At 41.4% G+C, this 13,982-nt stretch overlaps 1 protein-coding gene across 2 annotated transcripts in view; it reads left to right on the top strand.

Annotated features, from left to right (window-relative positions):
* Positions 1 to 13,982, top strand: part of PBLD (phenazine biosynthesis like protein domain containing) — a 53,715-nt gene that overhangs the window by 25,050 nt on the left and 14,683 nt on the right. Inside the window, exons 2-4 of one of the 2 annotated variants that reach the window (XR_004026663.1) lie at positions 2,957 to 3,102; positions 12,957 to 13,056; positions 13,591 to 13,689. Coding sequence is in view for 1 of the 2 variants with exons in the window: in XM_003258204.4 (XP_003258252.2) it covers positions 3,019 to 3,102; positions 12,957 to 13,056; positions 13,591 to 13,689 (283 nt within the window). In the remaining variant the exon portion in view is untranslated. The remainder of the gene's footprint in view (positions 1 to 2,956; positions 3,103 to 12,956; positions 13,057 to 13,590; positions 13,690 to 13,982) is intronic. The other variant, XM_003258204.4, reaches the window with a different exon arrangement.

Below are 13,982 nucleotides of genomic sequence, written 5' to 3'. Positions count from 1 at the left end.
TCCCAAAGTGTTGGGATGACAGGTGTGAGCCACCACGCCTGGCCTACATATTTATATTTTCTTTTTCTTTCTTTCTTTCTTTTTTTTTTTTGAGATGGAGTCTCTCTCTGTTACCAGGCTGGAGTGCAGTGGCGTGATCTTGGCTCACCGCAACCTCCGACTCTGTTTCAAGGGATTTTCCTGTCTCAGCCTCCCTAGTAGCTGGGATTACAGGCATGTGCCACCATGCCCAGATAATTTTTATATTTTTAGTAGAGATGGGGTTTCACCATCTTGGCCAGGATGGTCTTCATCTCCTGACCTCGTGATCTGCCTGCCTCGGCCTCCCAAAGTGCTAGGATTACAGACGTGAGCCACCACGCCTGGCCAATATTTATTTTTTTCAAAGAACTAAACTGATATTTATTAATGAGTAGCCTAGTTTTGAGGCAGAAGTTATAAGCAAGAGTGAAGTGGGTTTTTTCTTTTTTGAAACATAATCTCACTCTGTTGCCCAGGCTGGAGTGTAGTGGCACGATCTCGGCTCACTGCAACTTCCGCCTCCCAGGTTCAAGCAATTCTTCTGCCTTGGCCTCCCAAGTAGCTGGGATTATAGGCACGAGCCACCACACCTGGCTAATTTTTTCATATTTTTGGTAGAGATGGGTTTCACCACGTTGGCCAGGCTGGTTTAACTCCTGACCTCAAGTGATCTGCTTGCCTTGGCCTCCCAAAGTGGTGGGATTACAGGCGTGAGCCACTGCGCCAGGCCATGAAGTGGGTTCTTTTGTGCTAACAGCTACAAAATAACAGGAATCTGCAGTGACAGGAAAACTGTAAATAAACTAAGACTATTACAGAGGGACAAATATACATCACTCTCCCCAGGCACATCCATGGGCAGGTTTAATGACTAAGCCATTTGGACAAGGAAGCTTTCTGATTTTCCTACATTTACATGGTAAATGGAACCAAGATTAAAATTCAAGAGAATGGTCTCAGCACACACACACACACACACACCATGCAGGCCAGGTGCAGGGGGGCACGCCTGTAATCCCAGCACTTTGGGAGGCCTAGGTGGGAGGATCACTTAAGTGAGGAGTTCCAGACCAGCCTGGCCAACATGGCGAAACCCCGTCTCTACAAAAAATACCAAAAAATTAACCAGGTGTGGTGGCATGTGCCTGTAATCCCAGCTACTTGGGAGGCTAAGGCATGAGAATCGCTTGAACCCAGGAGGCAGAGGTTGCAGTGAGTGGAGATTGTGCCACTGCAGTCCAGCCTGGGTGACAGAGTAAGACACTGTCTCAAAAAAAAAAAAAAAAGAAAAAGAAAGAATAAGAAATGCAAATGAAAACAAGATATTTTAAAATCTTTCAGATTAGTAATGGTCAGACACTCTCATATACTGTCTAAATTGGTATACTTTTTCTGCAGATAAATTTAACTGTTTAAGTTAAAACACCTGTACACTTTGACCCAGGGATTTCACTTTTAGGAATATATATAAAAGAATCAGAAACACAGAAGAAAATTTACATTCAACAGGTTTGATCACTGCATTGTCTTTACAAGTGAAAAATTAGAAACAACTTAAATATTCACCCAAAGGGATATGGCTTAACAACTTATAGCATATCCATAAACGTAAATCTATTAAAAGGATGTTTTTGAAGCATTTGGTGTCTTTAGAAAATATTCATGCTATACAGTATTTTCCAGTTGTATTGGAATGGCCCTGAAATTATGCTATTTTATAAAAGGGACTTGAGCATCCGTGGGAGTATAGTATCCTCAGGGGGTCCTGGGATCTATCCTCTGTGAATACAGAGGGCCAATTTACTGTTAAGAGGGTAAAACTTCTGATAAAAGCTGTACATCCAGAACATTAATAATGTTATTGCCAATTTGTGCACTTATGGGTCTTTATTTTCCAAGTTTTTTTATAATGAGCATATTTTTTAATTAGAAAAAAATGCATTCTTTTAAAAAATGGTAATAATATTCTTTGGGAGACTGTAAGCAACATACATGCCTCTTGTATGTTTCATGCACTTCATTAAAAGCAGAGCTTAAGCGGCCGGGCGTGGTGGCTTACACCTGTAATCCCAGCACTTTGGGAGGCCGAGGCAGGTGGATCACGAGGTCAGGAGATCGAGACCATCCTGGCTAACATGGTGAAACCCCATCTCTACTAAAAATACAAAAAATTAGCTGGGCGCAGTGGCGGGCACCTGTAGTCCCAGCTACTCGGGAGGCTGAGGCAGGAGAATGGCATGAACCTGGAGGGGGAGCTTGCAGCGAGCCGAGATCGCGCCACTGCACTCCAGCCTGGGCGACAGAGCGAGACTCCGTCTCAAAAAAAAAAAAAACAAAAAAAAAACAAAAAAAACAGATCCTAAGCTAGTGCTGGCTACTCTAAGAAAGACTATGATTATGCTGCTAAGTTCTATGTATAATATGAAAAGTCAATACAAAATATGGAAAAAATCAATTTAGCCAGTATTTTAAAATGAATTTCATTTTAGAGGTTTTAAAAAGTTAGAGGATTGGCCAGGCACAGTGGCTCATGCCTGTAATCTCAGCACTTTTTGAGGCCGAGGAGGGCAGATCACCTGAGGTCAGGAGTTCGAGACCAGCCTGGCCTACACCGTGAAAACCTGATGCTACTAAAAACACAGAAATTAGCCAAGAGTGGTGGCAGGTGCCTGTAATTCCAGCTACTTGAGAGGCTGAGGCAGGAAAATCGCTTGAACCGGGGAGGCGGAGGTTACAGTGAGCCGAGATCGGTGCCACTGCACTCCCGCCTGGGCAACAGAGCAAGACTCCATCTCAAAAAAAGAAAAAAGAAGTTAGGGGATTATATCTCTTTAAATGTAGTATGTTTGAATAATTGCTGGACTTTGTATCTGGGAACTGTTCTTTGCGTCTGGACACCAAGTAAAACATTAACTTTTTTATTTTCTTTTCCAAGAAGAAGACATAAAGCAGGCTACCAGCAATTTTGAGAACTTGCAGAAACAGCTTGCAAGGAAAATGAAGCTTCCTATTTTCATAGTAGATGCATTCACAGCAAGAGCATTTCATGGGAATCCTGCTGCTGTTTGCCTCCTAGAAAATGTAAGTGCTTGGTTTTGAATTACAGTACCTGAAATTCTAGATTCCTGTAGAAACAATTACTTATTTTAAAAGACTAGTTTCACTGTTTGTTCACCTCTTTGGTTTGTGTTCTTTGCCATCATATCAGTAATGTTCATGTATGCAAGTTGATTTTGACCAAAGTATTTGATAAAAATGCCTATGCCTTGGGTACGTCCAATGAAATGAAGATTCAGATAAAGAGGAACTAGAGCCAGTTTTAAAAAAGAAGAGCTAGAGCTCCCTTTTAGCCATCAGGTTTTCAGTTAGTTAGCACCAAGTGTTGAGGAGAATGAAATTAGATGAGTTTTGTGTGACTAGACATAGCTGATTTCACATTTAGCATAACAGATCCTAACTGAGTATCTTTAACCTTACCTATAGCTCAAGCAATTAGAAATTCTTTTCAGGATCAAGAAAATGAGACATTTTGCAAGGAATTAAGTAGTTAAGTAGAGCGGTAGAAGGTATTAAGCTATAGTATATAAATAACTTACTGACTCATTTTTAAAATGGCTTTTTGATTAGGATACATATTAATGGAATAGTTAAATATTAATGGAATAGTTAATAGAATAGTTAAATAGATAAATATTAATGGAATAGTTAAATAGTTAAATATTGTTAATAGTTAATATTTAAATATTGACCCTCAAGGTCAAGGAATATTGACCTTGTGTTGGTCCCTAAGTAGTAAGAAACAAGGTAAGGTGTCCTTTCACTCAGAGCAGTTAGCACAAGAGTAGATTATCTGAAAATTACTTCAAGAAGACAGTTAGCAATTGATGATCTTAAATAAGTCGTATTAAGTTGGGCAAAGTGTGTGTTTGGGCCTTCAGAGACGGTGAATCTCAACCTGGCTATACACGAAAATCACCCAAGGAACTTTGAAAATGCTGTCTTTTAGACCAATTACAACAGACTCTCTGGGAGTGGGGCCAGCAGTGTTTTTTTATTTTGTTTTGTTTTTGAGACAGAGTTCCGCTCTTGTTGCCCAGGCTGGAGTGCAATGGCATGATCTGAGCTTACTGCAACATCTGCCTCCGGGGTTCAAGTGATTCTCTTGCCTTAGCCTCCCAAGTAGCTGAGATTACAGGTGCCCGCCACCATGCGCGGCTAATTTTTTTGTATTTTTAATAGAGACGGGGTTTCGTTATGTTGGCCAGGCTGGTCTCGAACTCCTGACCTCAGGTGATCTACCCGCCTCGGCCTCCCAAAGTGCTGGGATTACAGGCGTGAGCACCGTGCCCGGCCAGCAGTGTTTTTTTAAAGTTCCCCAAGTGATTCCAGTGTGCAATCATGATGGAGAACTGGGCTGGGTGTGGTGGCTCTTGCCTATAATCCTAGTACTTTGGGAGGCTGAGACAGGAGGATTGCTTGGGGCCAGGAGTTTGAGACCAACCTGGCCAACATAGCGAGACCCTGTCTCTAAGAAAAAAGAAAAAAAAAAGGAGGACTGATGAGCTGAACATTGTTTTTTATTGCTGTTGTTGTTGTTTTTTATTTTTTAAAACTTTTTATAAAATAGAGATGTGGTCTCGCAATGTTGACCAGGCTGGTCTTAAACTCCTGGATTCAAGTGGTTCTCCCATCTTGGCCTTCCAAAGTGCTGGGATTACAGGCCTGAGCCACCGCACCTGGTGGAATATTATTAATTGAGTCCTTTTCACACTTATTTTCTCCCTCAAGTGGAGCAGTAAGGTGGCCATCAAGAGCCCTTGTCTTACCTTAACTCTACATTCATTACGCAAACTTGAGCTGGTATTTTCTCTCCACAAAATGCAGAAGGTAATAAAGTTAATAAACTTTGTCCATTATTACAAGAGCTTGGGAAGATTAGTATGAAAACAGTTAACAACCAGATTCCAAATCATGACCTTTCTTTAGAAACAATCTGGCAGACACAACTTCCTGTCAAGGAATTGTGGAATTGACTATAACTGCTTGTCAAGTCTTAATACATTTGCCCCATGTCCGCATGTAATATCTTTGAAGAGTTTTGACAGTAGTTTATATTGAATAGAATATATTCCATTTTTATCAGATAACAAGAATTGGATTATTCTCCAACTTACTCCTTTTATTTCCAGTAAATTCAGCAAACATCAGACTTACGGGATTTCTTTCTGTCTTTCTTTCTTTCTTTCTTTCTTTCTTTCTTTCTTTCTTTCTCTTTCTTTCTTTCATTCTTTTTTCTTTCTTTCTTTCTTTCTTTTTCTTTCTTTCTTTCTTCCTCTCTCTTTCTACCTATCTCTCCATTAAAACATATTTTGTATGTTAATTATATATTTGGAAAAACTAGGAAATAAAAATTTCAGCAAAGAACTTACAGTTTAAAACAACACGCTTTAGTATGAATGGAAGAAGGAAAAAGAATATAAGGAAGTCCATGATTTGGGGATGCTCTCTAAAGAGTTTTCCAATTCACTTCTTTTGAGGCTTGGGCCTGTGAGACCAGGATAATTTCATGGCCTGTCAGGGACACCTGAATAGATATCTAAAGATTAGTTTGCTATGCCTCTTAGTCATGCTTTTCTGCTCTTTGGATGTGAGAATCTTATCCTCCTGGAGGCGAAGGTAACACTTTTCCTAATTCATAATCAATAAAAATTATAATAGAAGTATAAATGGTGGTGTCTGTCCTTGGGTTCATTGTCCTGAGATGGTGGAGAGAATACAGGTGGCCACAGGAAAATGTCAGAGACAAATAAACACTAAATCTTATAATATTGGCCACAGTTCAGTAGGAATTCAGCCAGGCTCTGGGCTAGGAGCCAGAGGTCCAAAGGTTAACAAGTTCACCTGCCCTTGAGGGGCTCAGAGTCTGGTGCAGAAAATGGGCATGTAAACCCATCGTTATTCAGTAGTCACCACGGAGGCTACAAGACCTGAAGGTACCAGGCCTCAGAGAATGGAATAATGTTAGGTTTTATGAAGTAAAAATACCTCAGATTTTAAGTGCAGGGCTTCAGATGTTTTTTTTTTTTGTAGCTTTGTTTTAAATTATTCAAAATTTGACCAGGATGAGACTAACCACAGGAAAACCTAGTGGATAGACTAAAGACTAGGTCGTGGTGCTTTGAGCCTTTTGAACACTTGATAAAACACTACTGAAAGTAAAGTAAAAACTTCTGAGTAATAAAGTTCAAGAGCTTCTATAATATTCTAAAGGATTTTTTGTTTGTTTTCAAGACAAGTCCATTTTTAAATTTTTAAATTTTTATTTTTTTGAGACAAGCAATCTTCCCACCTCGGCCTCCCAAAGTGCTGGGATTACAGGTGTGAGTCACCACGCCCAGCTGACATTTTTAAATTTTTAAATTTTTTCACATGAGAAACATATAACACTATACATTAGGTGAAAACAAAAACAGATTAAGGTCCAAGTGGAACATAAAACAAATATTTGAAAAAAAGTAATAAAAATTGTCTGGGTGTGGTGGCTCACACCTGTAATCCCAGCACTTTGGGAGGCTGAGGCAGGCAGATCACCTGAGGTCAGGAGTTTGAGACCACCCTGGCCAACATGGTGAAACCCCATCAAATTAGCCAAAGTTAAAGACCAGCCAAAAATTAGCCAGGTGTGGTGACGCATGCCTGTAATCCCAGCTACTCTGGAGGCTGAGGCAGTAGAGTTGCTTGAACCTGGGAGGCAGAGGTTGCAGTGAGCCAAGAAAGCACCACTGCACTCCAGCCTGGGCGACAGAGTGAGACTCCATCTCAAACATAAATAAATAAATAAATAAATAAATAAATAAATAAATAAATAAATAATTGATGGTGTCCTCAGATGCCTGACAGTCCATTTGACAATGAAGACCTTGTAGAAACATGGAAAATGTATAGAAGCAATGTAAAAAGTAAAACAGATACATTATGATGATAGCTGGGTAAAAAACTAGAGGGACCCATGACTAGCTACTGGTTGTGGTGGTAATAACCAGTGGTGCTTTTTTTTTTTAAATTCTAATTTTTTTTTTTTTTTTTCAGAGACAGGACCTTGCTTTCTCCCCTAGGCTGGAGTACAGTGGCATGATTATAGCTCACTGCAGCCTTGAACTCCTGGGCTCAAGCTATCCACCTGCCTCAGCCTCCTGAGTAGCTGAGACAACAGTTGTGTACCACCACGCTCAGCTAATTTTTATTTTTTGTAGAGACAGGGTCTTGCTATGTTGCCCAGGCTGGTCTCTAACTTCTGGCCTCAGGTGATCCTCTCAACTCAGCCTCCTAAAGTGCTTGGACAAGAGCCACTGCACCCAGCCCAATGTTTTGTAGATTTTAGTTTACAAGTTTTCCACTTCCTTGATGGTTTTAGAACTTTCTCCATCCAGGTGTGTTGACTTTACTGGAATCTTATCTACAGCAGAGGGACAAATGAACAATAAGGACTAATAAGTCAGGGCTGTCATATTCAGGTTGCCATATTTCAAAACTGCCACAAGATGGGAGTATTTTAAAACTTTACTCTGATTTTCTGATCATTAATCTTTGTGGGTCATAAGGCAATGGAACCTCGGTATGCGAAAGCAGTACACTGGAATTCAGAAAGGCAAACATCACTCTGTTTTTGCTGTTGGAAATTTGATTCACATGAGATGGCCAAAGGGAAATGGATATTAAAGCAAGGGAAGTCATAGCTGTTGGTTTGTAACTGTTTTGTGCAGCGTTTGAAAAGAAGCTCCTAGTGTAAAATGGAAAAAATTTTGGAAAGAAAAGCCAGTATTTTGAACAAATGCATCCTCTCTCTTTTGTTTGTAAGGCTTTCAAAGTTGAAGTCTTTCCATGATTCACCATTGTCTTGACCTTTGGTTGCAATGTAGAAATTCAGTGAAAGTCCAGCTGCCAGTGGTACATGTTGTGGGCTGCTACTGTTAAACTTTCCACATGTCTCTGGTCCCTCAGGCAAATAGCAGGTGCATTTTTTAGTGTCCTGAAATAGAAGTTACAGTTATATAAATTCAAATTGCAAGAAATGCAGTATACCAAGGTAGAGAGCTGGTGGGCAGTGGAGTTTGTGTCCTAGGTAATGTGTGAAAGGGCCCATTTGCAAAGAAATCTATTACCAATAGATGGTAAGCTTGGCTACAATGTAGGATGTTTTAATACTTTTAAAGACTTATCCTAAAGGTCACAGGGAGCTATAGACAAAGAAAGGAAGGACGAAGATAGGAAGTTTGGCCAGATCAGATAGAGGAAGGACTGGCAGGTACTTTAGGTTTCTGCAGGCAAGGAGGCAAGTCCAGGAAGGCCAGCAAAAGCTTTTCTTGATCACCTTTTGATTACCACTGAGACTTGTGATTGCAGACTCTGCACTAAGGGGCTTAAATACCTCCCAGTTTCTATCAGGTGTTGTGTGCATGTGCATCTGGACCAGTTTCCACAGAAAACATTCAACAGGCCATGGAGAGTGCTTGAGTTCAATTGTTAACATTGTTGTCTTGTTTGCTGGGACTTTCCAGTGGCCCCCTCTACTCCTCTTCTTAGGTGGGATTTCTCACTTATCCAGGCCCACAGGTGCCCACAGGTGGGACAGGTACTCATCCCACTGCATTTTCACCATCCTACTTCTAGAATTCTAGAGTGTCCATTATGTTAAAGTTTAATCTCTGATTTAACAAGAGAACAGGCAGGTGCGGTGGCTCATGCCTGTAATCTCAGCACTTTGGGAGGCCGAGGTGGGTGGATCACCTGAGGTCAGGAGTTTGAGACCAGTCTGGCCAACATGGTGAAACCTCATCTCTAATAAAAATACAAAAATCAGCCGGGTGTGATGGCACACACTTGTAATCCCAGCTACTCAGGACGCTGAGGCAGGAGAATCACTTGAACCTGGGAGGCAGAGGTTGCAGTGAGCCAGATCGCACCACTGCGCTCCAGCCTGGGTGACAGAGCGAGATTCCGTCTCAAAAAAAAGAAAACAAAACAAAAAAATAGAAGTGAGATCAAGCAACTTTCCTAAGAAGCTATCCTAATACAAAGCTCTTTGCACACAGTTTTCTGTCCAAATCACCAAAATCTCCCCTCTTTTCTAGGTTCACCACAAGGCCTCATCTTTAAAGTTTTAGAGTATTTATTGTAAAAATCTATGTGTCTCAATTACATATTCTCTGGTATTGTTCACAGTTGCTGTCTGTGGCTGTCTTGACTCCTCACCTAGATGCTAAGTCCCATGAACACAGATCCATGGCTTATACACAAGGGTTTCTCAAACTTTAATGTGCACACGATCACCTGGGGAGCTTGTGAAAATGGAGATTCTGATTCAGAATGTCGGAGGCCCAAAACAGGGGCCCTCGGACTCTGCATTTCTAATAAATCCCCTTAGTTGTGTTGCTGTGCTCCTGGCTCAGCACAGTACTCATTAATTGATTGATTGCTGTTCCGTCTTAGAAACCTTGCAGGGGTCCATTTTCTCTGCTAGACGTTGGTTTCCCTGTCTGTAGCATGTTAAAGGGTTAATAATCGTTTGTCTTTGTGATGGGCAGGCAGTGTAGTGTGGCTGGTTAAAACATGACTTTGAGCCACTCAAATAAAAAGCTAACATGTATCAAGTACCTACTATGTGTTGGGCACTGGGTTGAGTTATTTCTCTCTCTCTCTCTCTCTTTCTGTTTCTTTCAGTCTCTCTCTGGGTGAGCCAGGGCATAGAGGCTCACTCCTGTAATCCTAGCACTTTGGGAGGCCAATATGGGCGCATTGCCTGAGCTCAGGAGTTCAAGAACAGCCTGGGCAACATGGTGAAATTCCATCTCTACTAAAATACAAAAAATTAGCCCGGCATGGTGGTCTGCACCTGTAGTCCCAGGTACTCAGGAGGCTGAGGTGGGAGGATCGCTTGAACCCAAGAGGCATAGGTTGCAGTGAGCTGAGGCAGTGCCACTGCACTCTAGCCAGGGCAACAGAGCGAGACTCCGTCTCAAAAAAAAAAAAAAAAAAAAAAGCTTATTATGTTTCCTGCCATGATTTATTTATTTATTTATTTTTGAGATGGAGTCTCGCTCTGTGCCCAGGCTGGAGTGCAATGGCATGATCTCGGCTCACTGCAACTTCTGCCTCCCGGGTTCAAGAGACTACTGCTCAGCCTCCTGAGTAGCTGGGATTACAGGTGCGCACCACCACTCCTGGCTAATTTTTGTAGTTTTAGTAGTGATGGGGTTTTGCCATGTTGGCCAGGCTGGTCTCGAACTCCTGACCTCAGGTGATCCACCCGCCTCGCCCTCCTAAAGTACTGGGATTACAGGCATAAGCTACCACACCTGGCCCCTGCTAAGATTTTTATATCAGCCAGTAGTTTTAAAATCATGACTGATTTTTCACAATAATCACAGTTTTATGCCCTATACAATTATATGGAACATGTTTCAAAAGATTTTGAATCAAAGACAAGAGTGTTTAATTTGCATAACTCAGAGAAGTGAATTATGAATTTATTAATATAAAATTATAATTCTTCTGGGTTTCAGGAGATCAATAGCAATAAATTTGGCCAAAACAAAAATGCATTTGTCTTGAAACGTCTTTAAAATTCAAAATCTAACTAGTAGATTTTAGTTAGAAAGAGTTTCAGGAGATCAAGAGCAATAAATTTGACCAAAACAAAAATGCATCTTCTTGAAACTTCTTTAAAATTCAAAATCTAACTAGTAAGCATTTTATTGATTAAAAATGGATTTTTCTTCTCAAAAGGAAAACATACTATGGGTCCACTTTTTTTTTTTTTTTTTTGAGACGGAGTCTCACTCTGTCACCCAGGCTGGAGTGCCGTGGCACGATCTCGGCTCACTGCAACCTCTGCCTCCCAGGTTCAAGCAACTCACCTGCCTCAGTCTCCCGAGTAGCTGGGATTACAGGCGCGTGCCACCGCTCTCGGCCAATTTTTTTGTATTTTTAGTAGAGATGGGGTTTCTCCATATTGGCCAGGCTGGTCTCGAACTCCTGACCTCGTGATCCACTCACCTCGGCCTCCTAGGGTGCTGGGATTACAGGCATGAGCCACCGCGCCCAGCCGGGTCCACCTTTTACTCGAGTTAAGAGGAATGTGTGTGTGGTGTGTGTGGTGTGTGTGTGTGTGTGTGTATGCATGTATGCTTCACAATAAACTTTGACTTAAGTGCTCTTATTCCCATCTTAAAGGTGTGGAAACTGAGGCTATAAGATTAAATGACTTGCCCACTTTTACACTGCTACTAGGGGCTCACACAGGATAGAAATTCAATTCTGTTTTCAAACCCACATAATTTTTTTAAACATTTTATTTTGAAAAATTAAAAACCTACAGAAAAGTTTCAAGAATGGTACAATGAACATGCATATTCCCTTTCTCTAGATTCACCAGTTGTTACTGTGTAAAAAAAATTTGTTTTTAGAGTCAGGTTCTCGCTATGTTGCGCAGGCTGGTCTCCAACTCCTAGGCTCAAGTGATCCACTCTCCTTGGCCTCCCAAAGTGCTGGCATTATAGGCATGAGCCTCCCAAAGTGCTGGGATTATAGGCATGTGCCTGGCCAGTTGTTACTGCTGTCCACATTTGCAAAGCCCTCATTCTTTTTCTTTTTTCTTTTCTTTTTTGTTTTTGAGACAGGATCTTGCTCTGTCGCCCAGGCTGGAGTGCAGTGGCACAATCATGGCTCACTGCAGCCTTGACTTCTGGGCTCAAGAGATCCTCCCACCTCAGCCTCCCATGTAGTCTGGACCATAGGCAAGCACCACCATGCCCGGCTAAATTTTTTATTTTTATTTTTTGTAGAGACTGGGGGGTGGTCTTGAACTCCTGGCCTCAAGCAATCTTCCTGCCTTGGCCTCCCAAAATGCTAGGATTACAGGCATAAGCCACCATGCCCAGCTAAAGCCCTTACTCTTTTTTTTTTTTTAATCTTTTTTACAGAGACAGAGTCTTACTATGTTACCCAGGCTGGTCTTGAACTCCTGGACTCAAGCTATCCTCCTGCCTCAGCCTCCCAAAGTGCTGGGATTACAGGCGTGAGCCACCATGCCTAACTAAGCTCTCATTCTTAATCACTATACTGTTTATTAGGTATATTGTGGTCTTAGGATATTATATGATCTCTCCATTTAATTTCTTCATTTGTAAGGGTATAAAAATATTTACGTTGAGGGTTTTAAAAATGAGATTAAGTGAAATAATGTACTTACTTTTTCAACAAATGTTTACTGATCTCCTACTGTGCTGGGATGAATACCAGGCATTGTTCCAGGTCCCAACAAAGCAAGACAGCACAGTCCATTCCCCAGCAGAACTTAGAATCAGAGGTGGCGAGGCCAGACAGTAAAGGGCACACCAGGCAATTTCAGGACATCTAAGCACTGGAGAGGAGACAACACCTTTAGACACAGTGGTCTGGGAAGGCTTACTGGAGGAGGTGACCCCTGGCCTGAAGCCCTTCCCATGAAAGGGAGTAAACCATGCAAAGACAGGGGAGGAGCGGTCCAGCCTGCCCAGAGTGAGTGCTGAACCTCTCTTTCACCAACAAAGCAAAGGAGATTGGGGTACTTCCTTGTGTGGAGATTGTTTTTAGGAGGGAGCACACTCTGTCAGCTAGACTAGATCTTAATGTGACAAAAAACAGGCCAGGCCAGCCAGTTTTTCACAGTCTATTCCAGCTTGCACATTTATAACCCTTCTTCACAGGGTACTGCAAGCATGGGTTTCTGAGAACCAATCTTTATAAAAGTGCCTTGAATTCCTTGGTAATTATTTCCTTTTAAGCATGTAACTTTTATTATTACTAAACTGCTTTTTAAATTAATGGTAGTTGTTGTCCAAAGGAAGTCTGATCTGTGTTTCTGAAACCTCAATGATCTTTTGTTTCTAATTAAGGAATTGGATGAAGACATGCATCAGAAAATTGCAGCGGAGATGAACCTCTCTGAAACTGCTTTTATCCGAAAACTGCACCCGACAGACAACTTTGCACAAAGTAAATATGCATTTTTTTTTTTTTTTTTTTTTAAAGAACTGTTCTGTCGCATAGGCTGGAGTGCAGTGACATGATCTTGGCTCACTGCAACCTCTGCCTCCTGCGTTCAAGCAATTATTGTGCCTCAGCCTCCCAAAGTGCTGGCATTATAGGCGTGAGCCACTGCACCTGGCCTAAATATGCATTCTTTAAAATAATTCTTGAATGACATCAGAAATTATTTTTTAGGTGGGGGAATGATCTTTAAGGAAAATGCCCCCTTATTATTTGCTTGCAGATAGTAGATAGAGCGGGAGATTCTGATTTGGTTTTCAGTTCATCTGGGGGAGGGGGTGTTGGTGAATCTGAATGTTTCCATTCCAGATCTAGCACTGGGGAGCCCTAGGATGCTTGCCTAGCCATCATTCCTCCTTTTACAACATGTTTTGGCTATTCATCATGCTAGAGAACTATTTAGGAAAGAAGAAAATGAGAAATCTGTGACCTGCTTGCATGGGAATGATCTCATCTCTCTTTGGCTTTTCCTATCCTCAGGTTCCTGCTTTGGACTGAGATGGTTTACACCAGCGAGTGAGGTCCCACTCTGTGGCCATGCCACCCTGGCTTCTGCAGCTGTGCTGTTTCACAAAATAAGTAATGTGATTTTCTTTTAATGAATCTAACACTTAGCAAATGGCACTTTTTTTTTAAGTTCTCAGACACACTTTTTCTGATGGTCCAAAGTGACTGGTATAAAGACTCTGCAGAGTTTACTTCATGCTATTCATAATGCGGAAACAAAACCAGCGACCTTCAATAGCACTTTGGCCTTTCTGAGTATGTGCCCAGCATCACGGGAAAGCTGCAGTCAGAATGCTATTTTATTTTATTTTTATTTTATTTTACTTTCTGGTTGACAAACAGTTTGACAACCATTTTATTTTAAT

The sequence above is a fragment of the Nomascus leucogenys genome, chromosome 18 (genome assembly GCF_006542625.1).
Source record: "Nomascus leucogenys isolate Asia chromosome 18, Asia_NLE_v1, whole genome shotgun sequence".
Taxonomy (NCBI): Eukaryota; Metazoa; Chordata; class Mammalia; order Primates; family Hylobatidae; genus Nomascus; species Nomascus leucogenys.
This window is presented reverse-complemented; position numbering and strand designations above follow the sequence as displayed.